This window comes from Pogona vitticeps, chromosome 7, assembly GCF_051106095.1.
Source record: "Pogona vitticeps strain Pit_001003342236 chromosome 7, PviZW2.1, whole genome shotgun sequence".
Taxonomy (NCBI): Eukaryota; Metazoa; Chordata; class Lepidosauria; order Squamata; family Agamidae; genus Pogona; species Pogona vitticeps.
This window is the reverse complement of record NC_135789.1, coordinates 4,507,102-4,534,266: the sequence shown is the minus strand read 5'-3', so window position 1 is coordinate 4,534,266 and position 27,165 is coordinate 4,507,102. Positions and strand designations below refer to the sequence as shown.

Here is a 27,165-nt window from a genome sequence, read left to right as displayed (position 1 = left end):
CAGATGCATTGAACTTGACAAAATTTTACTCTAGGTGAAAATTTGTCTTTGGCAAATTTTCAGAAAGGGAGCTGTATTAGCCGGTTTCAACAAAAACCAAGTGAGATAATTTTAGGAGCAACACTTACATTTCTGAGATATCTCTTTTGCACATCATAAGTGCATCCTTCAAAAACAGATACCTTTTCCCCCCTTGTATTTTGGTTTAATGTCAGATTTCAGGAAACAAAAAGAAATGTGTGGATTAAATGAAACTTCAGTGTGCATAATTTTTGCACAAAATGCAAAATTTGTGCAAAACCTTTTTTCCCCCCAAGGCTCAAACTTCAGGGTGATTAAACCGATGATTATTGAAATACGAAATGGAAGGGGAACTGGAGAGAATTGTCCCCACTGATTTTCCCTCAGCAACGTCTTCTGTGTCCCCCCCCTCTTCTCCATTTCTTCTTCATGGCTACAAAATGAATCACGGTTTTGGTTTAGCTACAATTGCTTCATTCCTCAAAACGCAGCGGTGGAGAAACAGGGCCTCCAGCTCCCTTCGCAATAAAGAGATGGTTGTGTGTTTAATTAAAACCAATAATAATGTTCAGATTAATGAATAAATGGGACTCCTGGCTCTCCCCGATGACTGCGGCAGGACAGAATTAAAATTTAATGGTCTGTTGAATTATTGAACTAAACGGAGTTGCTGATCTTATCACTGGACATCCCAAAGGAGCCTGGAGATTGCCCACAGAGTTTGAGAAGACGGGGGCAGAAGGTCTGTTATCGCCTTATGAGCTACTATATCATCCATCTCCCCTAAGCGTACCCCTTCAGGAGCAAAATCTACATCTCTTTGTCCACAAAATTGCTTTGCATAAACAGCTGATTGAGTAGATATCGTTCCCTGCTATTCAGCACTTGTTAAGCTTCATCTAGAGCACTGTGTCCAGATGTGGACACCACACTTCCAGAAGGATGCCAAAAAACTGGAAGAGGTTCAAAGAAGGGCAAAAAGGAGGATCAGGGACTCGAACCCAGTCCCAGGAGAAAAGACTGAAGGAACTGGGCATGTTGAGGAGCAAGAGGCTGGGTGTTTGATTACCAACAGTATGTCCTTGACCGGGGTTGGACCTGATCCTTCGAGACATCCCTTCTAGTTCTGGAGTTCTAGAATTTCTAAGCTCTCCACCAGTTGATTCGCTTCATTCTGTGCAATTGTTTTGTCATTTCCTGTTACACCACCTTGATGATGAGTGACCGTCCAGGATTCTCTGATGCCTAAGCGCTGTCTAACTATGAAGGACAGCAATAGGAAAATGACAGACAGTAATGAGAAAACAACAGAGATGGAAGACTCTCAACTGAAAATTTCCTTAGTGAGCGATAGCCATTAAGGCCCAAGATCAAAGCATAAACAAGGGCAGTCGTTTGGTTTGGATCATAGAAGCAGACTCGTTTTGGGGGGGTCAAAGAGTCAGACGGCTTCCCCGGAGGCTCACAATGAGCAGCTGGCCAGGCAGACCGGCCATTTCTCATTGGCACTGTCCTCGTAGTCCAACTATAGAAAGAATGAACAAGCAAACAAACAAGCCACCACACTTGATGCATAATTCATGGTGCCTTCGAGCAAACCTTTAACAAGTAAGTGGGAAGTCGGGCCAAGATGAGAAAGAAGATATTACTGGAAGTTTTGGAAAATGGAACCCTTATCTTTCCTTTAACCTCGGACTCTGAAAAGGAGGGGAATGTCTGTCTCAAAGGGAAGGTTTTCATCTGTGTTCAAGTGGAGAATGGAAATCAAAGGCATTTATTATTATTATTATTTTCCCATCCACAATTACGTCTAGTTGCGTCCTCAATCTCGGGGTAAGAAAGACAGTTCACAAGGATGTCGTTGGCTTGGAATTATTATTCTCCGTGTTCTGGAGGATCCTTGTCTGTATCTCTGGGAGGGGTGGAAAACTCTGTGTTGTTCTCAACCCCCTCCTCCAGATAACCGTGGAATCCTGAAAGGAGGAGAAAGGGATATTTTAAAATTCAATTAACGCTTCCTGAATACATTGCCAAGACAATGGCAAAACTATTTCCTATCGCACAAATCACGTTAGCCTGATTAACATATTTTTTTTTCCTATTCCCAGAAAAGGTCTCTCCGGCTGGAGGGCCTGGAGGAAAACTCCACATCCGCTTTGCATGCAACAGCCTTACTGGATCCAGCCATCTCGACATCTCAGTTTGGGAAGATCTCGGATGAAAAAGCTTGCAAATGCTAAAAGAACTTGGGCGGTGGCTTCCAAAACCCCAACACGGCCGAGACCTGACTGGGAGGGGAGGTCTGGAGGTTTGAACCCCTAAAATTATGTTTTTTTCAAGCTCTAGTTATGCCAGAGACTCTGGTGGTTGAGGTCTGTTGGCTGCAGAGTCAGAGGTTGGAAGTTTGATTTCTCTTCCCCCCCCCCCCGGCCCCCTTGCCAGGGGCTGGACTGGATGATCCACAGGGTCCCTTCTAGCTCTGCAACTCTAAGAGGATAATGATCTAGGTGGGCCACAAGCAGCAGCATGTGTTGGCTAGGCAACAATTCATCCCTTAGTTGATGGTTGAATCTCACAGCCCAAGGCGAAAGCCGTAGGGGCTTCCGAGGACGTACATGCATACAGTACCCTCGTGTGGTCAGCTGCCGGAATGACAACTGTGGACATTTTCCCAGCACTTATCCATGTTCCTCCCAGTTTGAGGCTCCAGATGGACTATGATTCCCATAAACCCTTGGCAGCACACACACTGGTCAGGGCTTCTGGGAGTTGCAGTCCAAGCTTGAGGACACGATGAGTTCAGCGACTATGAGATGCTCGGTTGGATCTCATCTACCTTTGGTCACCTTCGGTCCCTCCTGGACAGGAAGGTGTAGACATGGCACACCTTGCGGGTGGGGTGGGTTTTGACACCTAAACTAGGGCACGTGCCAAGTTTAGGTATGTTCTGGGGCGCCATTCTCGGCTTCAACTCCTCTCTGGTTCCAGCTTACATCTCAATCCTGTCTCCAAGCAAGAGAGCCCAGGCTTCATCTTCTCGCCAAACCCAACACGTTGTCCGCTTCATCCGCATCATCCCAGAACTCCTCCAGAAGAAGGGAAGGGAAAACCACTTCTGTGTATTCTCTACCTGAGAAAACCCTGGAAAGGGCCACTGTAAGTCAGAATCGACTTGACGGCATATGATTATTATTTATTATTATGGAATTTGTCTGGGTGAATCGTTGGTTTCTGAGGGTTGTTGGGTTTTTTTCCCCTTCCAAAAATTTTTTGCTATTGACCAGTCATATATTTAGGATGGAAAGAACTTGGAGTGTTGTTTTTTTTTAAAAAAACAGATGCAAGCGAAAGCAAAACTAACTTTTCTAACAGCTCCGATCCCCTAGTTCTCTTGTTAATTGGCACAGGGTGGTTTTCATTTATCAACTGAGTTCATTTCACGAGTCCAGGGAATAAATGCATCCCTTGCTATGAGGAAATGGAAAACGGGGGCACCAAGGTTATGTTGAAATGATTGCATGTTGTTGTTTTGTTTTTTTTTTTGCTCTTATGTCCAGTCCCCAGGCAGAGCAGTGCCTCTGAATTATTAATCTAGCTGTTTTTCTGGGACGGGCAGAGGAGATGCGTCGTGTATTTGTTAAATAACCATTTACCTCCCTGACTGTCCTCAACCTTTTCGGCTGGGATTATAAATACTTAATACAGATGTTTGGACACGCTGAGCGCCTGATCCATCACGTCTTAATTAGGTCACGGCGATTCATAATGGTGGTCACTTCTTTCTGCCACACTTGGAAAAAGCCGACAATAGGGCTGGCGATAGATCAGCTGAAGATTTGTGAGGTCCTTCTGTACACCAGGATGGTCACAACGCCTTCAGAAGGGGAAGATTTAAGGCTGCATATATATATTCCCTGAAAGTTGCTAACTCAGGAGAAGCAGGTAGAATTCATGGCAGGATCACTTAATAATAAAGATACTCAGTGTTACATCGCACTTTGTCTAAGCGTGCAAAGAGTTCTGTGCTTGCATTCACTCCGTAATCCTTATAACCACTCTGTAATATACATCAGCGTTCTTAATCCTGTTAGATTCACCGGGGCCAGCTCAAATTAGTTCAACGGTTCCCAACCTCTTGGGTAACGCAGATGTTCCTGGACTAAAACACCCCGACGGCTTCACCACAAGTTGTGCTGGCCAAGATTTCTGAGCGTCATAATCCGAGAACATCTGGGGAAGCGGTCTCTTTTTAAAAAATTTGTCCAGAAATTCCGGTTGCTTGATTGAAATCAATCTGACTTTTTTTAAAAAAAATATTTTTTATCCAACCCAGATAGGAAGGAGAAATAGGTGTTGGCGTTACGGTTTCTGAACGATATCAAGAATTAGAAAATGCTTTCTGCTTATTGGGTAATCATTTCATAGGTTAATGACAATATTTGATTGATCTTTTGTTGTTGTTGTTTAGTCATTTAGTCGTGTCCGATTCTTCGTGACCCCATGGACCAGAGCACGCCAGGCCCTCCTGTCCTCCACTGTTCATGTTCGTAGCTTTGATGATTGATCTTTTGACCATCATCCTAATCCAGAATGCTCTGTATGCAGTGAGACAGTTTAGTACATGTATATGTATTTTCTGTGTGCCCAGATTGCATCCTATAATCATTTTCTAGCTAACAGCTTTCACGACACCACTGTTGCATCTTGTTGTCACTAAGAAACATCTGGCAAGCTCAGCACCATAACAGAATCATACCAACAGGGCGGTTTGACAGACTTGACCACACAGGTGCAGAATAGCAAATCTTGGCTAGATTCTGCAGTAAGGAAGATTGATAAAAGAAGTGGCTAATGCAGCCATCGCTGTTACTAATTGCTAGATAATTAAGAAAAACACGGGTGGATCTTAATGGGGCTTCGTCTGTTGGCTGCCAAAGACGCACTTTAAAAGCAACATCCCTTCCAGAACGTGCACACCATGAAAACGGAGGCATGAATACATGCTCCGCTGTGCTGTGCCAAGTTGGGGGAGAAAACCACTGTATGGCTTACAGATTCTCTTACCAAACATGCCATAGCTCAGCTGACAAAATGAAATTTTATGTCCTTGCTGAGAAACCAGCTTCTCTAGCAAGATCAGCACGATATGGAGGAACTCGGGGAGCTATGCAGCCATCCAGTATCCCAGATAGATCCGTGGTAGATCCAGAGGTTGGGAGTTTGATTCCCCACTGGGCCTCCTTGACAGGGGCTGGATCTGATGATCCAAAAGGTCCCTTCCAGATCTGCAGTTTTAAGATTATTGTTATTTTATTATTATCCTGGTTGGCAGTATGCAAGTGTTCAGCAGACTGCAAGGCCCTATTGTAATACATTAACAAATTTAACATGTTTAACTGGTGCGTTTCCTAGGTGAGTCAAAAACTCCCGGTGTTGCATAATTTTACTGCTACAAAATCCACATAAATCTACTCGAAATGACGACGCCTCTAATCTTTTGAGCTCAGGTAGCTGAGGGTTTTCTAGAAAAAGTCTTCCAGCCAGGAGCGCTCCTCACGTGTGTTTCCCACTGCCACATTGCATTTGGCAACTTTCCCTTTCTTCAGTAGCTTAAAATCCAATAACCACAGGGGAGTCACGAGGATAATGGTTGTGTGTGCGTGTGTCCAGCGAGGCCTCGTTTTAAAAAGGAAAGCAGGCGACAGTAGAAATGACGTTCGGAAACCTTGATATTTTGAATAAATGGTGCATTTGGTGCATCCTTAAAAAAAAAAACAAGCTCCCAAGATACATGCAGGTACATGGGATTCAAAATGAGCCCCGGAGAATTTAAATAATCAACTGTACAATGGAAAAAAGGCATTTTCATAAGTAATCGTTACAAGCTTCAATAGGCTCTTTTTAAAATAATTTAAAATTACCGCGACACTCAGCTATTTGCAAGGCTGCAACTATACACAGGACATTTACAACATTTATAAATAAACCATCAGCCTTGTAAACACATAAATTTTCTACATAGAATACTGATGTCTTTCAGGGGGGAAAAATCCAGACAATTTTTAAAAACAAATTTCTTCAGAAACCAGCTTCTCAGAGCAAACTGAATCATGAGCAACGTTTCTGGAGTATTTGTCCTGTTTTTAAACCTTCCCAGGGTGGTGGAAGAGGTATCAACCATCGGACAGGCTGTGTCCCATGGCTGGAAAACAGCACTGAGCCCAGCTCACCTCTTGCACGTACTTCAAGCTCCTGCCCTCCAGAGAGTAAGACTTCCATCATCCCCATCCCAACATGGCCCACTGAATCAGAGCAGTCTATAACCCTGGTTTTCTATTTTCCAGATCTAAACAGCCCTGGAAAATGCAGCTGCACCATCGCAGGGTGGGTGAGTCTCTTATCATCACTGCCTCTGAAGTGAACAAGTGGTATGCTTTCTCCACACCAGGAATTACAGTAGGACCCCCTTATCTGCAGGATCAGTATCCACTGTTTAACTTATCCAGTCTAAAAATATTAAAAGAAAAATCCTAGAAATATATATTTCCAAAGATAGGTACGAGAACTGGCCACTAGAGGGAGCCAGAGACCATGATATGTAGAGCATTTGGTGTTAAATTAGCTTCCAGTATAATCCACAATTTTCAGCATCTTGGGGATCCTATTCTATTTAGATTTTTGGTTCCCAACCTTGGGTAACCCTGGTGTTCCTGGACTGCAATTCCCAGAAACCCCAGGCAGCACAGCTGGTGGTAAGGGCTTCTGGGAGTGGCAGTCCAAGAATACCTGGGTGACCCAAGGTTGAGAACCACTGAGATGTATATAAAGAGTCTACAATTTATATTTGGGAGTGAAGCCATTCTTGGGGTTATCTTATCTGCAGGCAGCTTGTTCATGTGTCTCAGATTACCTGAATACCATTGTTATCCCCCCCCCCCCCCCGGCCACCATCTGTTCAAGGAACTCTGCAAAATAAAGCAATTAAATACATTTACATTTATCTGCAAGTATTTTCCCCCTCCTTGGTTTCAATTTTTTCTTGTGACAGAACTTTTTAATGTTCCAAATAGAGGCCATTAAATGCATTGCAGAGATGAGGAGTCAGCAGCCCTCCAAAAGTTCTTTGACTACAACATCCAACATCCCCCACCATTCAGCATGCAGGCTATGGCTGATGAGAGGTGATGCCTAGGATATGGGTTGCTGTTATCTTCCCCATGGCTGTCTGAGGGATGCAGCATGAAACCACTCAATAATATTTCCTTGGGAGGGCTAAACCAGGTTCCTCAAGGGACTTTCCACGCAGTTGGATAACCTAGACCGCCAGAAAAATGAACCAGTGGGGTCCTAGATCAAATCAAGCCTCAACTGTCTCTGGAAGCAAAAATGCTGAAATGGAGGCTGTCCTACTTTGGGCACATCATGGGAAGGCAGGATTCTCCGGAAAAGACAATCATGTTGGAAAAGGTGGAAGGCAGCAGGAAAAGAGGAACGTCTAATACATGACGGACTGATTCCCTAAGGAAGCCAGGGGCTTGAGTTTGCAAGAACTAAGCAGGGCTGTTGAAGACAAAATTGCTCATTTGCCATATGTTGGGGGTAACCTGATGGCACATTAGAATAACAACAGGCTTGGGAAAGTGGGTTTTGGGGAAAGCAACCCAACTGCCACAGAAAACTGCAAAATGTTTTTTAGTTTATTTACTCTGGAGTAGCCCACTATCTGCTGAAAAAGGGAGGGGTGGTTTGAGGGAAGGCATTCTTATAAATCTAAGCAAGTTCTCCATCTCAACTCTTAAGAGTTGTTACTCTGATTCTTTTCCAAATCAGCGACACTGTTTCTTAATTAATTTACTTGAGACAAGGGAACTAATAATGAAATACTGGACTCAACGCTGGTTGATTGTTAGTCACCGCTAGGCCCTCTTCAAAACTGCATAATTCCCCCTTCCTAAATACAGCCTTGGTGAGCGACTCAAGCGGCCACTTAAGTGGGTGACATTTCACTTGACACCCGATAACGCAGTCGCCACAGCATCTCAAGCTGAAATCCTATTAGACCGAGACATCGTTTTTTGCAGACAGGCGTTTCTGAGGAGCTGCCAAAGGATTCGGATGAACAGATGATGTAATGAAGAGGGTCCTCAGAAAATTCGTCTCTGGGAAGCACAAATCCTTCAAGAACTGGGCGCACTTAATAGATCGAAATGTTTTACACTGGAAGTGAATTATTTCCCCCACTCTTCTACCAGTAGGCACACTTATCAGTGAGAGAAACAGCTCTCCCAGTTTAGAAACGAAATATGGGGTACACTAATAAGAGGAACCCGTTGGGCCTCATTCTGACTTACCAACACCATTGACCCAAGTCCTGTTGCATTTTTTAAGACCAGGAAGTACTAGATACTTTATTTTCTCTATAATCAATAGCAATGGTTCCCAACCCTGGGTTCCGCAGATGTTCTTGGACTAAAACTCCCAGAAGCCTTCACTGCTTGCTGTGTCGGCCAGGATTTCTGGGAGTTGTAGTCCAAGAACATCTGAGGACTCAAGGTTGGGAAGCACTTCTCTTGATTGCTGGCTCCCAACCTTGGGTTCCCACATGGACTACAATTCCCAGAATCCTGCTGTGCTGGAAAGGATTTCTCGGAGTTGTAGTCCAAGAACATCTGGGGAACCATAAGGTTGGGAAGCACCGTTCTACGGGATGGCACAAAGGGCTGTCACATCCAATGATGGATTAATGTAAGGAAGCTACAGAACAATTTAATTCCCTCAGTCCATGCTGTCTTGTCTTCAGAGGCCCCTTTTGACCGTGGTGGTGGTGATCCAGTAGGGTCCTGACAAACTGAAGTCCCAGAGGAACGGAAACCTCTGGCCGCAGGGGGAAGTATTTCAGTGCAACACACGTCCGTCTCCATGGGTGCCCCTTTCCCCCTGATCCATGCACCCTTCAAGGGATGCCGTCTTTCCTCTGGCAGCACTGCGAGGGAGGCACGCTCCAGTCATACACATAAGACAGCCGGAGCTTAACCTCCTCTTTACAAAGCTTCTCTTCTTTTGCGAGCGTCTGGTGCTTCTCCAGCATGTCCTCAATGCTCTGCTTATGAGTCACAATGTACTTGTTGCTGCAGCCGCGCGACTTGTACTCCGTGTCGAAGCGCGGATCGTGGACCCTCTTCACGTCCACCGGAGCGAGCCAGGCCCCCAAGGAGACGTCTTCGCTCTGCCAGAGGTTGAGATAGTCCCGGCTGAGGTGCAAATAGCGCACCAGGTCGGCCGAGAGGACGTAGCCCCCTCCGAGGGCGTAAGGCAAGTAGTAGTCGCAAAGGAGCCAGGCGTTCTCTTTCCACTTGCCCCCCGATTTCACGCGGCCGCGGCCGGAAAAGAAGCCCCAGTACAGGCGCCTCGGCTCCTTGGCCCGCAACTCCTCCACCAGGACGTCCAAGCGCACGAAGGTGTCGTCGTCCACCTTGAGGACAAACCGGAAGTCCAGGTGCTGGTCCAGCCAGACGTACATGGCCAGCACCTTGGCGGTCAAGTTCTCGTAGGAGTCCCGGAGGTCCGGCAGGAGCAGCAAGTCCCGGTGGCGGCTCTCCTCCACTTCCAAGGGGCGGAGCTCCTCCCCGGTCAAGCCGCCGGTGCCCACCACGAAGCGGAACCAGACGTCCCCGCCGGGGGCCCGGCCGGCCGCCGAGAGCCACGTGCTCCGGATGATGCTGCGCCGCTCGGTATACTTGGGGCCGCTGGCCACCAGGACAGCCAGGAAGGCGGTCTCCTCGGGAGCAGGGGCCGGGGCGACGGCGGGAGGGTGGAGCCCCCCGGGGCTCCGGGCCACTTGCTGGTGGGGCAGCCCCCCTCCCTGGGAGGGCCGGAGGCCTTCGGAGGTGCACTTGGCCAGGTAGAGAAGCACCACCCCGAAGAGGGAGAGGCCGCCCAGGCCCAGGGCGGTCTTGTGGCGGCACAGCAGGCGGAGGAGCTTCATGGTGCCCCGGCGAGGGTGGGCCAGGCTGGGAAGGAAGAAGGGGGACCCCCCCTCTGCCGAGGGAGGTGGCTGGCCTGCAGGCCCTTGCAGAGGCCCTCAGCTGCACACCTTCCTTCCTTCCTCAGGGCGGGAAGAATGAGGGCTAGGCTCCTCCCACCCAAGGGGAGCTCCTCCCACTCTTTTGGCTCCTCCCCTTTAAGGGAGGCAGACCCAATCACCTCCCTCCTCTCCTGGGAGGAAGCCCCCACCTTCCTCCTCCTCCCCCCTCAACCACCCCTTAGGCTCCCCTGAGGGAGCCACTCTGTAGCTCCTCCCTGCAGACTTAGCCCCGCCCCCTCGAGCGCGAGGCCCTGTGCCCCGCCCACCCCTTGGCTCCTCCCACAACGGTCACTAAAGGGTAACGGGGGGGCAACCGCTCTAAGCTCCTCCCCGCGTCCTTAGCCCCGCCCTCCGCCTCGGGCGCGAGGCCAGGGCCCCGCCTTTTCCTCGTTTCCCCTCAGGATTTTTTTTTAACGGCTACGGGTGGCGGTTTGGGACAGACCTCCTCCTCCTCAGACTGCGTTCCGGCCGCCCCTCAGTCGCCTCCGGCGGCGGTTCCATTGTCTTCTTTCCTCACAGAATTGCGGAGTGGTTTGGTTTTGGTTTTTCTTGCCCTCCCCCCCCTTTCTCACATTTCCCGCCTCCGTCGCTCTCGAAGGCTTTCCTTCAAGGCCGGGCGAGGAAAGCGGTGCGGGGAGATTAGGGTCTCGCTGCCGAGCGCTGCTGCTCCTCCGGCGGCGTCATCATCCTCATCTCCTCCTCAGGCGACGTGGAGGGAGAATGGGAATGAATAGAAACGTCTGAGGGAGGGAGGGGGAGCGGAGGCTGTGGCGTCACGTGACCCTGCCTTCCCGCCCGCCTTTCCCTTGTCCACCCGCCATATTTTCTTAGGGCCAAAGGAAGCCAAAAGCGGTCGTCCGCTGTCTGGAGGAGAAGGGATTGAGCGCGTCTTCTGTAGCCGCCATTTTGCGTCAGGGCACTCGAAGCTGCCGCAACTTCCATTTTGGATAAGGGCGCAGCTTGAGTTCGCTCGTCCTTAAGCCCGGCGTCGGCTTTCCCCATGTTTCTCCAGAGCCCCTGAGGCCCGATTCGGGCGCTATCTTAAGCTGGCTTTTGCGGGGTGTCTGTACTGAGAAAGAACACATTTGAGGAGAGGGATTTAAATTTAAAATAGGCAGCCGACGCCGCGACAGAACAATGAACAGTCGTCTCCGCTTCAGTCCATAAGAGAGAATATTATGAACTTCTCTGACCGAAGTAAAGATGGCAGTCCGGGCCTCACGTGCCCTAAACAAATATGTCTTCTGTGTGGAGAGCCTCTTATTTTAAGACTATACTAAGGAACGCGCCGCCTGTTTCTTTTTCCCATGCTGTATGACCAGGAAAAAAAAACCCACATAAAAAGTGGTTTATTTATAATTTCATGGTAGAGGCGCAGCGGAGCCTCAGCGGTGCTGAAAGGCCGACCGTGAGCAGGGTCCTTGAGGCAGGACTCGGGGCAGCCCCTCCTGGAGGAGGGGCGGAAGAGGCGGAGCCTCGCCTTCGCCAGCGGTGCTGAGTGGCGTTTCCCGCTTCCGGTCCGCCTGGCGGCGTAGGCAGCCTTGGGAGCTCGGTCGCCCTGGTGCTTCCCCGGCCAGGCGGGTCTGGGTATGCGGAGCGACCGGGCAGGTACCGCACAGAGGGGTTAAGCTGGGCACAGGAATAGGGGCAGGGGGAGCTAGGGTGGCCCCTCTGCCCATGTGCAGAGCGCCTTTGGCCCCAGCCGGGGAAGGGGGAATGGGTGGTTTACTGCTTCTGTCAGGTTTTGGAAGAGGTCCTCTGAGCATGTGCAGAATCCCCTGCTCTTCTCCATATAGGGCAGTCGTTGGGGGTGTGTGGCTAGGCCTGAGATTTTAAAGTTTGAAACCCTTCCCTTGACGATGTGCAGAAGGCTTCTGCTCAAAGCAGAAAGTCTGTGATTGGATATCTATCTATCTGTCTGTCTGTCTATTAATAACTTATTTATAGTTTTTAAGAGGGTTTTTTTAAGGGTTGCTGGAAACAGGTGGAAAGAGTTGTTGGCCTCTCCGTAGGGCAGAAATGGGTGGCATTCTGAGCTTTAAATAAAACTCCCTCTGCCCGTGTGCAGAGGGCCTCCAGTCCAAACAGGACCAGTCGGTAGAAGGGTTTGGAAGAGTTCCTCTAAGCATGTGCAGAGAGTCCTTCTGTTCTGTAATCTTCCTTTTAATGCAATAGGTCCCCCCTCCCCCGCTTTTTAGAATTTTTCAGTTTGGTGGTAGGCTCTCAGATGAATTTTCTAGAGAGAAAAAATGGCCTGGAAGAATCAGTGGGATTGACTTGAGGAAGTTGGCTTAAAATACTTAGGGCTCATTAAAAAAATTGCACCTGATCAGAGCAATTTTTTTTCTGTTTGCAGAAAGTATCTTTTTAAATAACATGTTATTTTTTTATTTTCCCCTCCAGGTCATTCACTCGCCTTGACTTGCCAGTGTTCTAAACCGCTACCCCTTTGAGGAGGAATTTTTAAAAAAGTCATGGTTTCAAAGCGAGCCTTCCTCTGCAGCCTTGGCTCCATCTATTTATCCCTCCTCTTCGTCTTCTTGCTGATGGACGTCTACGCTCGGCCCGCCAACAACTCGGCGCTTAAGGAGAAGTTGGCCGCTGATGGCAGCAAGGACGAGAACGAGATCCTGCCTCCGGATCACTTGAACGGGGTCAAGATGGAAATGGATGGGCACCTGAACAAGGAATTCCACCAGGAGGTCTTTCTGGGGAAGGAGATGGAGGAATTTGACGAGGATTCCGAGCCGCGGAGGAACAGGAGGAAGCTCATGGTTATTTTCTCCAAGTGAGTACAGTAGCACTGCAGTATGCGTGGAGGATTGGTTCCAAGCCTCTACAGCGGATGCTGAAAACTACTGAAGTATCAAACACTGTATATTACGTGGTCTCTGGTTGCTTGTAGAGGCCACTTCTGGTAAATATACCCTGGAAATGCATATTTCTGTGGGTTTTATTTAATCTTTTCAGGCAGTGGATAATTGAATCAGTGAATACCAATCCTGTGGATAGGGGCCCCCCTATTATATCATCCTTAGCAAGTTCATTTTGGCTTAAAAGCAGCTGGGAGTGCTTGAAAGTGAATAAGGCAGGGGTGCTGAGGGATGGTAGGAATCTGCCATTTATAGAAGCAAGTCATCCTGAGGGTGAGGAACATGTCCCACAGGGGCGTAAATGTGTCCTCCAGTGTCCCCACACCCCACAAGTTTTAAAAAATATTTTTAAAGTGTGGGTTCAGAAATACCTGAGACCACTAGAAGGGGTTTAGGCTTAATTTTGCCATGTTTTAGGGCCTTAGCATCCTTGGGTTACCCCACACTACTCCATATTTCAGTTTTTAAAAAATCAGTCCAAGCCGTGAGCATCATGGAATTAGGTGTGACCTTCAGTGGTCTGAGGATGGGCATGTATAGCCCCTGGGTCTCCGGAGATGGCCCAGATGGGGCCTCCTCTATCAGTGGGCAGTATTTGTCCTTTCAGTTGTTTAGGACTTTCAAGTCTCAGAATCCTTAAGCCAGCATGACTTACGGTGAGGAAGTATGGAATTTGTAGTCCCAAATACAAAGCTGAAAGGTTTCCCACCCATTGGTAAGGGTTTGAAGCACAACTCTTACATTATCTTCCCTGAAGATGCTATGGGCAATGAGGATTAAATCTAGAATTCTGTTTGTTTGTTTTTCCTCTGTACCTGTCAGCAGTAGCCCTTCCATGAGAGAAAGTGGGGCATTTCCCCCATCCTATGTAAGAGGTCCCACCTAGAGAAGTGGAAATGGGTTGAGGGGGAAATCGTAAGATAGCTCCCATAGCTGGTTTTAGCTAAAAAGTGTATGGACTGAGTGGTTCAACCACAGGCTGAGTGTATCCCAAAGATATTCTTTACATCTGTCTCTGTTTAGAAGGAGAAAAGTAGTGCCGATTATGGTGTCTATGATATAGCTCATTGGCTTAGGTCTCTGCCTGCAAAGGCTGGACTGGATGATCCATAGGGCCTCTTCCAGCTCTGCAGGTCTAAGATGATGATGAAGAAGATGAACCCTGTGCCGTTTCATTCTGACCCTCACCCAGCTTGACGTGAGAATAGCGGTTACAGACTGCAAAGACACTGGATTGGTATTGACCTCACAGGCATCTTGTCTGCAAATTAAAAGGTTTATTATTAAGTGTGTAGTGGATAAGTGGGATAGCGAATGTGATTAATGCCCTTGGAGGCCGATTAGTGACTTATGTCATTTGTGAGCCCTCATTGCCCCCTCTAATGCTTCCCATTTATAGGGAATGAGGCAAGTTTCGAGTAATTTGATTGTCGCCCTCCTGACCTTGCAAATAAATTATAAGAGGCAGAGGGCAAGGGCTGCCTTCAGCCGGTAGCCTTCTCTTGGGGCAGAGATTGAAAATTTGAGCAGAGATCTTTAGAAGTGAAGCATTTTGTTGTTGTTGTTGTTATTTTAAGGTGCATGCCTTGGAAATTGAGTTGAGATCTGATAAGGGCTTTCTCTCCCGAGCCATGGACCAAGATACTTCTTCCTTGGAAGAGCTTGGTGCTGAAATTTCGCTCTTAATTTTCTAACCCACTTTGGTTCTTCAAGCAAGTGTAAAGGACTGGATTGCCAATTTTACTGCAGTGTGATCAGTCAAGTTATTGTCCAACAAATGGAGTTCTGTTAACATCCAGCATGCTGTAGAGCTGGTTATGGGAAGAAAAGGTTGTTCTTGGCTCAAATTGTTGCTTCTTTGTCTTTGTGCCACTGGTTTTCTCCCCTCTGCTGTGGAACAGGTAATGGGGACTATCCATTGCATCTCAGGCAGTGTAAGCAGCTTCAAGTGGAAACGGCAGGCAACCTTAAGTGAGCCGAGAACTGACAGGCAGGCAAGAGCTTGGAATATGAGGTTGTCATATTCCAGTTTAGGTTGTTGGTCTCTCTCGTTTTGTATTTTCTGTGCCAGTGGTCTCCCACTTTTCCAGACCCAGAGATGTCTCTGAAACCCCACTTGGATGTTTTGTTTTCGTGTTTGACATCTCTGATCAGCTTTCCAATCGCTGCTTCTGGGAGAAAGCCTCTGGAAAAGACCAATGCTTGCTCTTTGCTCAGGGCAGCTGGAAGAGCCGTCACCTCCCCCATATTGTTGAAGGGTTAGGTCCAAAGCTGCATAAATCCCATTGTTTTAGTAGGTCTGGGACAGTGGTAGGATTTAGGCCCCTGTTTTTTCATGGTGGCTGAAGCCCAAATCGCTCACAGCTCCTCAGTGGGCAACTGGAAACTAGTATTTGGTCCTGAGTGGCCATCATCCTTCAATCTAACCAGCTATTAAAGAAAGGGGACTGTTGACAGCCCAAATGGGAACACCTTGTATTGATATATTTTTCCTCCTCTGATGAAATGTAAGAAACTTTGGTGTCCTTGCCGGATGGAAATGTAGAAATACATGTCTTTTAAATCTGTTGCAGCAAACCAACCCCCAAGCTTCAGTAAAGGCAATGTAGCTTGGAGTATGACCATATGTGTTTTGTTTTGTTTTTTACTATTATTATTTCAATATATTTGTTTACCTCTCTCAGGTCTAAAATTGGACGGAAGCCTCCATCCCTCTTTGGTACCGTGAAGTATCAAAAATAGTGTCCGTTGTATATCGATGTTTCTGAAACTCTTGCATTGTGAAGTGCTTGCCTCCTTTAATGCTTCAGATGGGGTTTGTTATCTGAAAAAGATCTGCAGGAGGCCGAGTTATGAATTCTATTGCATAGCCGTAGCTTGTGGTTTTTAAAACCCATGGATCAGTAGTGATTATGTTCCAGATTTTTGAATATGGTGCTAATTTTGTTTTTGAACATAAGCTTATTCCACCAGCCACCTTTTGGGATACAAAGATATCCTGTCTCTGAGCAGTGGTCTACCTTCCTTCCCTCCCAGTGTCCCCTTGCCTTTGCTGCCTGAGAGGGGCCCGATCCAAGGCTACTTGGCATTCTTTGCAGCCAAGCAGAGACTGTCACCAACACTATTTGCTCTGCGTTGACCTAGAGGTGCAGGTCCTGAGCAGTTTTGGGCTCTGACCAGACCTTTCTCCTGCCTTTCTCCTACAGAGTGGATATCAACCGAGACAAAAAGGTCAGCGCGAAGGAGATGCAGCGGTGGATCATGGAGAAGACAGAAGAGCACTTCCAGGAAGCAGTGGAGGAGAACAAGATGCACTTCCGGGCAGTGGATCCTGATGGGGATGGTAGGAAGGGGGTCAACGGCAGCTGTTCAGTCTCCGGTCACAGCAGAGCGGGGGGTCTTAAAGGGTTTTTTGGACTTGCATCTCCCCACATTCCTTACTGTGGCCTCTGTAGGAGCTGGCTGATAGGACTTGTAGTCCAGCAACATTCAGATGGTTATATTTGGCCCACCCCAGCTTAGCAGCTCATGGATGGCTGGATAGCAGCCTCTGAGCGTAAGCTCTATGTATATAAGTCATGTGACTTCCGGGCAGGCAAAGAAAAAGCCCTCCATCGCCACCACCTCTTCCTCCAAGTCCCATTAGAAGCTTTGAGCAGAGTTTGGGTGGCCCTTTATTTATTATCGTTTGTTTTGTCAGAGATGCTCCAGCCGAGGGGTTTCTGTCTTGGCAGGTTTTTGGACCAGATGACCTTAGGGGGGTTATTTCTCATCCTGACAGCTCTGGTGAACATCTTGGAGGAGGTGCCTCTCCCTTGAAATGGTTGAAGTGGGAATTCCTGGGGATGGCCTTCGCAGTGATGCAGAAAGACTGGCTTGGGAAGGGCAGAAAATGTCCAGCCTTAGGCTAGCTGTGAAAAATAGAATTTGCATATATCTTGAGTTATCAAACATAAAAGCAAAGCCAAAGTGTGTCGCTTATATACTGCCCCACAGCACTTAAAGCACTCTCTGGGTGGTTTACAATTTAATTAAGCAGGCTACACATTGCCCCCCCTCCCATCCTGGTGACCAACCTCAGAAGGGTGGAAGGCTGAGTGAACCTGGAGCTGGCTACCTGAATCAGGATTGAACTCAGGGTCTAAGCAGAGTCTCTCGACCTCAGTACTGCAGTGTAACCACTGCACCACAAGGCCTTTGCTGGGTGTATTGATGAGATAACAGATTCAATGGATAGATGTAAGTATGTTCAACTCTCTCTGTTTCCTGAGCCTGTTCCTGTGTCGCTGCTCCCTTTTATAGGTCACGTGTCTTGGGATGAGTATAAGATCAAGTTTCTAGCAAGCAAAGGGATGAACGAGAAGGAGGTGGCTGAGAAAATAAAAAACAACGAGGAGCTCAAGATTGACGAGGAAAGTAAGTGGCGGCCTCTGACTCTTTCCCTCTGGGCTGTGCCGAAGTGTGTGTCAGTCTGCTTTCATTGCCTGAAATCGGTTGGCCCCCAGGGTTGAAGGTTCCTCAAGTCCAAGGACGTGGGCGAACAAAGAGCAAAATCGGCGGACAGTTCTAAGCTTGGATTTGCCTCTTTTGACGATCAAGCCATAGTTTAAGTTCTAAACCAGGGTTAGCGCAAACCATAGTCTGGCAAGTGGTGTCTGAATGACAAGTCAAAGCCTCCCCAGTTACCTCCATGGCTGAGGAGGAGATTTAAACCCAGGCTTTCCAATGCTGTAACAACTCTGTTGATTTCAGGAGGGGCTCCAATGAAAGCCACAGCCTCGAAAAATAAAATCTGCAAACTAGTGCACTGAGGAAAGCTGACTTCTAGCATCTCTACTCGTTATGCAAAACAAGGAGTTTTGTTTCATTTTTGTGCAACTTTTTATCATTTTGGGGTTTTTTTGCCTTTTTCCGGCCTTCTCCAGTGACAATTTTCTGGGCCTTGCCGTCTTGTCTATCTATTCACCATCATAAGGTCTAGTAACTTGCCTTTTTGTTACTAAACAAAAGCCAAGGTTCCCTGGAAACTGGTTTCTGCAGCCAAGCATTGGGCTACACACATGCACACACACACACACATGCGCGCACACACACACACACATATTCCAGCAGGATTGCAGAATACACCATGACCCAGTTTCAATCATGCAGAAGAAGGACAGTGTCCATAAAGACCAGCAAACTACATGCAGCGTTTTTCTGAAATGAGAGGCTTGTTATGATCATTGCAGCCACTTGCAAGAAGTACTGTAGTTCAAAGCAAACATTTTAAGAGGGGAAAATTTCATTCAGTTTGGTGCTGGTGCGGCTGAACACAGCCCCCCCCCCCGGTAAGACGCATGCATGCCTCTGTAAGAACGTTGTGCCTTCTGATCTGCAACGAGGCTGTCAAACGTTCCACGCAACCCTTTAATCTCATCCGTATGCATTACGCACATGCCGTCTTAATCACTCTGTCGAGAGTGATGCGCCATATGGGACAGATCAGCCCATCTGTCCGCCTGGTACCACTCCACTGTGGAGGAGCCGGGCTGCGTTGGATGGAGAGGCTTCCTGCTTCCATATTGCACCCCTTCCTCTGCCGTTGTTCATTTATCAGCCCCGCTTGGAGGCAAGTGGTGCTTGCTGATGAGAACACTGTTTTCCTCCCTATATCACACAAACACACACATACAAGGATCTGTAGACCCAGCTTAGTTCTGTGCTTAATTCTCGGGCGTTGTTTTGATTCCCTGTAAACCAGAGGACGACGAGGAATGTTTCAATGCCGCTGAGCTACATCTCTCATCATTTCCTATCATTGCCTGTGTTGACAGCATTGAACCGGTAGCTCTGATAGCAAGCCAGGATCACAAACAATGGCATGATCCTGGTTTAAGGGAACTGGGGTCTTCCCAGTTCAGGCACTAACTAGGAATGGCAGTTTAAAAGTAGACACTGTCATTCTAGAGGAAGAGAGACACATAAGAAGTGCCGAGTTTGTAACATATCATTTTTCACTGAATTGTGGTTTTAGTAGGTCTTGAGAAAATTAATACCTTTGCTCAAATTCTGGACAATGCTCATCTCCGGCCAGTCTGTTCACTGGAATGCCATTGACTCCAGATGTTGGAAATTAGAATTGTTTGTATTGAACAGGCTGATTTTTTTAATAAATAATAAAAGCTTGTTTAAAACTTTTTAAACCTAGACTTACAAAGGATATGTTTATTTTATTTTTTTTTCATCTCTTCTCTTCAACCCCAATATTTAGCACAGGAAGTTCTCGACAACCTGAAGGACCGCTGGTACCAAGCGGACAATCCTCCCGCGGACCTTTTGCTGAACGAGGAAGAGTTCCTGTCCTTCCTTCATCCGGAGCACAGCAGGGGGATGCTGAAATTTATGGTCAAGGAGATCGTCCGGGATTTGGGTGCGTCTGTTCTGCCTCTTGCCGCAAGCGGGCAGAAATTCGTAAAGCTTCCTCTACGCACGATGGGCTTAGTTGTACACGTATTGGCATGGCTGGCGGAAGCAGCTCATACTGGGGGCAAGACCCAGGGCTTGTCTGTAGGAAGGGGTGGTCTGTGAGAAGGGCCCTTGGGAGACTGAGAATCTTAACAACCATAGAGCTGGAAGGGATCCTGTAGATCATCAAGTCCAGCCTTTCTCAAGAAGGCACAGTGAGGAACTCAGCTCCCAGCCTGTGGCTCCGCAGCCAGAAACCTAAGCCAATTGAGTTATCCTTGTGGTAAAAAGAACGTAGGGATCATGTCTGAGGTGGGTCCTAGGCCAGGAGTAGACCATTGGAGGGGGGGAGCCCTCCAAATGTTGAGCTACACCACCCATGAGCCATGCTGTTGGCTCTGCTGGCGAAACCAGGTGAGACTTACAGTCTATGAACATCTGGATGGCCCTTCTGGAACACCTGTCTAAAACACCTATCTAGAACAGATGTTGCCCACACCTGTTCTAGACAGGGAGCACCCTTCATGTTTGGAGCCTCATACGTGGGCCGAGAAAGTAAGAAGGGCTGGTTTAGCCTAGAAGGAGGCCTGTAACAGGTTTCCGGGGCGGAGAGGTGGCCTTCCTAGAAAAGGGAAAGGCAGCCCAGTCTTGATGGCCCCACGTTTCCAGATGCATGGGGTGAAAAAAACAGAGTGGGGTTGAGAGAGCAAGCAGCCCTCGCTGGCCAGTTGGGAGAGTGAGATCTCTCATCTCCCCCCCCCCCGATCACCAGCACCACTACACAGGGCAGGTGCAATGTGACAATATTACCAGTCCCAGGGCAGCCTCGTGGGAGGAGGTAGCGGTTTGGCCAACTGGTGTTTTCCAGCTGTTTGGGGCTGCTTCGGACACTTCCAGGAAACCGTTGGTCATCGGAACCGTGAGAAGGCATTTAGTGTCGCCTTTACTGTGCTGTTTGGGTGCCTCTTTGGAGGCTTTCCGCCTCCAGCAGGTGGCAGCCGAGAACCACCAATGGCTCCATTTGCTGGCTTTTATCTCTTCTGCATCCTTTGCTACTTCCTGCACTCTGTTTTCTTCTTTTCGCCCCATCCTTTGGGGGCATCAAGGCTGCCTCAGTCCTGGCCAAACCTTCAGACTTTTGGGAGAACCCAGGACAATGTGATGTTCCTGAAAACTTGGTGGGATTCTAGCTGTTTGATGGATGTGAGCCGGCGGGGGAGGCCTTCCTGGCATTTCCACAGCATCCTTTCTTTGGATTTTCACCTCTGTCTGAAACCTCCCCTAGTGTCCTGGACGGAATTTCATGCTTGTGAGAAAAGAAAACAACCCCAAGTAATCAAAGGGCCACCAGAAATGTAATTGAGCATTGCCCCCCAAGCAGTCTCTAAAAGGGGAAGAGTGAGGAATTTTGCCCCCTTTGACTTTTTGAAGGACCTTTTTGGCACAGTGGTTAAACTGCAGTACTGCAGCCAAAACTCTGCCCACGACCCAGGTTCCATCCCAGGTAGTTGGCTCAAGGTTCACTCAGCCTTCCAGCCTTCTGAGGTTGGTAAATTGAGTACCCAGCTCGCCCCGGGGGGGGGGGGGAATATATGTAGCCTGCATAATTCAATTACAAACTACCCAGAGAGTGCTTCAAGCCCTGTGAGGCGGCATATAAGCAGCACTCTTTGGTTCCCCCCCCTTTTATTCCTACCTTGCTCAGGTATAGCTAAGCTTTTGGATTTCCCAAGAGTTTTTTTCCAACAGGGAAGGTTGTAGCTGTGAAGAATCTCCCTCATCTTGTTGGTGGCTTGCAGAGAACCACAAGCTGCAACGCCCCCATGTGAGACAGTTGCATGAAACAGCAGAAGTTTCAAATGTGTGGGGTGGGCGTTTCATTTTCTTTTCCTCCTTTGTTTTTGAGAGAGAGAGAGAAACAGTGTCCCCCTCTTCCCCCCCTTGCAGATCAAGATGGGGATAAGAAGCTGACACTTTCCGAGTTTATTTCTTTGCCAGTCGGCACGGTGGAGAACCAGCAGGCCCAGGACATTGATGATGACTGGGTGAAAGATCGGAAGAAGGAGTTTGAGGAAGTCATTGATGCCGACCACGATGGCATTGTGACGATGGAAGAATTAGAGGTGAGTGTCTCAGAAATGTCATCAGCGTCATCATAGAACTGCAGCAGTGGACCCTAGAGGTCGTCAAGCCCAGCCCCACACAAGGAGGCCCGGGGGGAACCAAACTCCCAACTTCTGACTCCACAGTTGGAGACCTAAACCACTGAGCTATCAAGCAGTCTTAACGTCCAGCCACAGGCACTGCAAATGTATAGCTCACTAGTGTATACTTCAAGTTATAATCACTTTTGAAACTCCTCCTGGTGAAAACACCATTGTATTTTCCACACCCTTTCCGTTTCTTTCCTTTCTTCCAGAAAGTCTCATTAAAAAACACACACAATCCCAGGTTTTTCAGGCACATTTGGGTAGGTGTGCTTCTGTGGGGAGAAAATAACAGATGAAAGGAGACATTGCCAACTCCCACGCACTGCATTATCCGACCAGGGGATCAGAACTATTTATTTATTTATTTAATTTATGTATTTATTTATTCCATTTATTGCGAACACTAGGCGGCTTACAACATAACATATAAAACAAGCATATATATAACATAATTAACATAGTTAGAAAAAAAATATTTTTTTTTCTCCAAGATGGCAAGGGAACAAGATGTAACAAATAAGCGGGAAGAAAAATTAAGTATTAACTGGGAGGGGGAAAGGCCCTAGAACTAGATTTGGCCTTCTTATTTCCTGATGAGTTCAGCCTTAGCTCTTATTTCCATCTGAGAGCCACAAAACGTTATTGCAGCATGCTGTGAAAGCCGTTTATCAACTTCAGATAGGTATTTGAAGGAGTGTTGGGGAATCCAGACAGGTATGTGAAGGAGTGTTTACGATGCTTACAGATCGGCATGGATTTTTTGGGGGGGAAAAACGAGATGGGCACAAATTGGTTTGTGCCAGTTCGTTTCTCGTCCAAACACGTGTTTGGCACTTTGAAGCCCTGCCTCCTCCGATGAGCATCCACTCAAAGGCAGTGCCCGGAGGAGACGGAGCAGGGAAGCCAGGCTGCTCCCCCTGAGAGGGAGCCCAGTGGAGAAGGAGGGGGTTAGAAGCACTGGACACCGATTCGGCTGAGAAATGAACTGGCACGAACCAATTTGTGCCCATCTCCATTTTTTTTAATTCCATGCCCATCTGTAAGCATCGTAAACACTCCTTCACATACCTGTCTGGATTCCCCAACTTCCCAAAGCTGCACCATTTATCAGATTAGTGACTGTTGAGGCTTTCTTGTAGCAAGTTTTGACTGTACATTTAATCTTTACATTTTACCATTCTGAAGTAATCTTCAGTAACCACCGTTTTTGTCTGAATCAGCTTTTTTTCCCCTTTCTGCACTCTACAGCTGCAAAGCAAGGTCAGCACAGAGAGCACCTGAGAGGCAGAAAGCACTTATTTTGTTTTGCATTGGCTGGTTCTCGCATTTAGAGCCAGAGATACTAGATAGCCCTGGGCCAGCCACTTGCCTTCAGAATAGACAATCTGCCAGCACTGGTATGAAGATAAAAACAGGCAAAATCCATTTTTAAAGTCCCAGCTATTAAATGCCATAGCTAAAAGGATAGCTCGGTGGTTTAAGTCTCTGGCTGTGGATCCAAAGGTTGGGAGTTCGATTCCTCCCTTGTGCTTCTTGGAGAGCATCCAGCCTGGGTGGCCTTGGGCAAGCTGCACAGTCCCAGGGCACCCCCTAGAGGAAGGGAATGGCAAAACCACTTCTTTACCTGGAAAACTCTGAAAAGTGCCATTATAAGTCAAATTGACTTGATATCACGTGATGATGATTTAATAAAACCCTGTGCAGCTTGGTGCCAGACTGTTTGAAAAACTGCTTCCCACATTTTTCTGCTGACCTTTGATGAGACCAGCATTAAATATCTAAAAGTGCCATTAAAACAACAACGACAACATCTTTTGTCATACTCTTATTTCTCGTCCACTCCCTCGTTCATGGATAACTTTGTCAACGTCATCAAGAGCCATCTTTCTGGATGGTTCGTTGTCTGCTTTTCGTGACCCAAATTTTTAGGCTTTTTGATCTGGCCCTTAGCCGGTAGCTTTCGTCATACAATCCAGAACATTTCCACACACCTTTCCAACCCTTTCTCTCTCCCCCCCCTCCCCAAATTCTGCAGGAATACATGGACCCCATGAACGAATACAATGCCTTGAACGAAGCCAAGCAGATGATTGCGGTTGCCGACGAGAACCAGAACCACCACCTGGAGCTGGAAGAAATCCTGAAATACAGCGAGTACTTCACCGGCAGCAAGCTCATGGACTATGCGCGGAACGTCCACGAGGAATTCTGAGTCCTTGCCGGCCACCCTTCCCGTGGCCCTTTGTTGCACCTTCTCGCTTTCCAAAACAAACCACAGAAAAGTTACCTTTTGCTGCTATCTCTCTTGTTCTGTGCGAATGCCGTGTGTGGTTCTAGACTTTGTTTTTTTTTTAATTAAAGAAAAACGAAAAACCGTCCATGTACTGTATATTAAAGAAAGAAACAGCCACAGCCTTTCTGTCCTTGAAGAGAACTCCGTAGGACCAGCAGGGCATGAACCAGACACGCATCTGTTATCAGTTGACCTTCCGATCCCGCATCAAACTTTTCAAGAGTCTCAGTCAAACCTTCTGACAATCTACTCCCTTCGAACCTTCTGACAATCTACTCCCTTCAACTCCTCCAGTTGACTTCTAAAAGCCATCTTTATTGTCTTAAGACCGGACACTTGGTCCTGGAGGGTTGGGAGGGAGGAGAGCTGTGTGTGCACCTAGAATTGTAGCAAACGGTTGGTCCTTGCATTTGTGTTGTTGGGGAAGCAGATGTTGGTTCCAGCTGGGCCAAAAAGGCAATGAAAGTAACTAGCCTAGCTCGCATTTCTCAGAATGTGGGTGTTGCTAAGGATTCAGTTTTTAAAGCAGTTTGTATGCTGTTGCCACTGTTCTTTTACGTGTGAGGATTTAGTGAACTGCATGTTTGAATCCACACACACAGAGCCACAAGGCAAGAGGGCATCTTGAAGTCATTCACAAAACTGTTCCCCCAATTTGGCCTTTGAATTCGGTTTCCAGACTGAGCACTCGGTTGCCAACACAGAAGTTCCAGCTTCATTTTGGAAAATTGAAAAGTCAGGGGTGTGACTTGTCCATATCCACCTACAAGGAAGGAAAGCCTTCCTAGGGGTAATCGGGCAGAGTTGAAAAAACCCACTCCTGGAGATTCTCTCCTCAGATTTCGTCCTGAGGCCATAAAACTGACTTTCCTTTTACCTCCCCTCCTGCCAACGCCCCAGGGTTCCTCTGTGCGCTTTCTAAAACTGTCCCCTTTTGCCTTGGAATAGCGCTGTTGCGCTGTGGCCTTTCAGAGAGCCACATTTGGGAAGAAAAGAAGGGTGACTTCCAAGGACGGGTGAGGTTTTGTGGCTGTGTCCCCCTGACCCTTCTAGGAAGACCTGGAGAAGCTGTGGGGTTTCTGTGTGGGGAGCAGGTGTTGAATAGGAGTGTCAAAAGTAGCACAGACATCCTCTTGTTTTATTCCTTGTCAAGAAGAATAGGAACAGGTTTATGCGCTAAAGCAGTGGCTCCCAACTTTGGGGAACCCAGACGTTCTTGGACTACGACTCCCAGAAATCCCAAGCAGCACAGATAACGGGGAAGGCTCCTGGGGAGTCATAGTCCAAGAATGTCTGGGTTACCCAAGGTTGGGAACCGCTGGCTTAAGCGATCCAGAGGGTAGTACAGGCACGTGCAACAATTCTGACTCCTGCCGCTTGCTTCTATAAAGCCGGCTCTCCTTCCAGTTCTCCACTTGCACAGGATCGTAAAACAATCTTAAACCAAGACGTTTTCCTCCGCCGAGGTTCATTTTAGGAGAGTAACCTTGCCGGCACAAAGGCCAGACAGCGGTCACATTTTTCTGTAGAACTGCCTTCTTAGGGTCCTTCTTTAGCAAGGAATGTTTTAAATCTGGAATATAAACCGTACTGCCGTTGTATTCGAGCAGAGGCCCCAAGCGTGAAAGAATTTCCCCCTGCCTGTTGGAGAGTCGGATTTGGCTATGCTGGCCGGGGACCACTGACACTTGTATTTCATTTAAATGGATTTAATTCAGGCCTCACCCCTTCTACGAGGAAACCCTGTTCTTTTAAACGCTACCGCCGACGGTGTCTGAATGAATTTTATCCTCCTTAATATAATGTAAATACATGTAATGAGGTGGCTCTGTGTGCTTTCATTGAATAGACCTCCTGTTCTGTTTAAATAGGTCTGATCAAGGTGGCTTTGGGCTTAAAGTGTTTCGGGAAGCTTGTCTCGGGCAGATTTTTGACAGGGAGGCAAATGGGTTCAGCTTCCATCCGTTGTGGTTCTTGTTGAAAACCAAGAGTGAGTCATCGGTGGCAAGAAAGTTCCTCCCTGCCATCCAGTGGATGCAGTACTGGACTGGAGGAATAAGTAATCTGACAGCGTAAGGTGTGATCCTGCTCCCTTTACATTTTGTATATGATTAAGGTCCTAAGTTTAAGGATGGGTCCATGGAGGCCAAGATCAAGATCATCCACACTCTTGTGTTTCTGATCCCCATGGATAGGTGTGAAAGCTGGACAGTGAAAAAAGAGGACAGGGGGGCAAGGATTCCTGTGTAACGTGTGATGTTGGAGGAAAGCTTTCTGGATACTCTACGAACAAGTGGATCGTAGATTGAATCAAGCCTGAACTCTCTAGAGATGAAAAGATGAAAGCTGAGGCTGTCCTATTGATGGACACATCATGAGAGGGCAGGATTCTCTGGAAAAGACAATAATGCTGGGAAAAGTGGAAGGCAACAGGAAAAGAGGAAGGCCCCAATACAAGATGGGCCGACTTCCTAAAAGAAACCACAGGCTTGATTCGACAAGATATAAACAGGGCAACTGAGGACAGGACAGTTTGGAGATGACTCATTCATGGGGTTGCCATAAGTCGGAGGTGACTTGACGGCACATTGCAAGAACTAGGTCCTAATTTCAACCCCTCGTAATTTCAAGGGGAAGAGTGTAAAGCTAATCAAGAGCCTCCTGGCTCGATGGTTAAACTGCAGTACTGCAGCCAAAACTCTGCTCAGGACCCAGGGTTCAATCCGAGGCCACCGGCTCAAGATTGACAGCCTTCTATCCTTCTGAGGTCTGAGTACCCAGCTTGCCAGGGGGATTGTAACCCCCCCCCCCCCAGAAAGTGCTTTCAGTGCTATGGGGCAGCACACTTTGCTTTTTTTGCTTTGCTTTATTCAGTGTAAAGCAAATGAACTGGGTGCTTCCCACTATCCCCCTTCAACCACTTGGCAGTCCCTCGTGTTCACCCATGGAGAGAGGCTGGTTTGTTCAGTAAGCAGACGGCCCGATCTTTTGCGGGCCAAGAGCCTGTTTCACGCAGTGGCCGACCAGTTGCTTCAGGAAAGCCCAAGAGGTGTCAAATAACATTTCCCTTCCCCTTTGTTATGTCCTGTTGCTTTTCTGCCCTGTTGTTTCTGAGCCTGCCGGTTGCACGGGAGGTTCTGCACATGGACTCTGGAGTGCCTTGCTAGCCCCATAGGAAAGGGGGGGGGCTCTTTTTAGCCTCATTACTTATCTACGTTCTTGCGATCACTATGAACA

General features: G+C 47.7%; 2 protein-coding genes across 2 annotated transcripts; one reads left to right on the top strand and one right to left on the bottom strand.

Annotated features, from left to right (window-relative positions):
* Positions 1 to 5,751: 5,751 nt before the first annotated feature.
* On the bottom strand, positions 5,752 to 10,953 carry B3GALT6 (beta-1,3-galactosyltransferase 6). The gene has a single exon (XM_072977612.2). It carries the CDS (start codon positions 10,004 to 10,006, stop codon positions 8,975 to 8,977), a length of 1,032 nt encoding a protein of 343 aa, XP_072833713.2. The 5' UTR covers positions 10,007 to 10,953; the 3' UTR covers positions 5,752 to 8,974.
* Positions 10,954 to 11,559: 606 nt separating this feature from the next.
* Positions 11,560 to 25,746, top strand: SDF4 (stromal cell derived factor 4). The gene is made up of 7 exons (XM_020782287.3): positions 11,560 to 11,713; positions 12,509 to 12,893; positions 16,185 to 16,321; positions 17,281 to 17,394; positions 19,232 to 19,390; positions 21,373 to 21,548; positions 23,671 to 25,746. The coding sequence occupies exons 2-7, from the start codon at positions 12,580 to 12,582 to the stop codon at positions 23,845 to 23,847; spliced, it is 1,077 nt and encodes a 358-aa protein (XP_020637946.1). The 5' UTR covers positions 11,560 to 11,713; positions 12,509 to 12,579; the 3' UTR covers positions 23,848 to 25,746.
* Positions 25,747 to 27,165: the final 1,419 nt, after the last annotated feature.

Coding starts and splice junctions, on each gene's coding strand:
- SDF4 (XM_020782287.3), top strand. CDS start 12,580: ATGGTTTCAAAGCGAGCCTTCCTCTGCAGCCTTGGCTCCATCTATTTA. Junction 12,894..16,184: donor CTCATGGTTATTTTCTCCAA/GTGAGTACAGTA, acceptor TTTCTCCTACAG/AGTGGATATCAACCGAGACA. Junction 16,322..17,280: donor AGTGGATCCTGATGGGGATG/GTAGGAAGGGGG, acceptor TCCCTTTTATAG/GTCACGTGTCTTGGGATGAG.
- B3GALT6 (XM_072977612.2), bottom strand. CDS start 10,006: ATGAAGCTCCTCCGCCTGCTGTGCCGCCACAAGACCGCCCTGGGCCTG.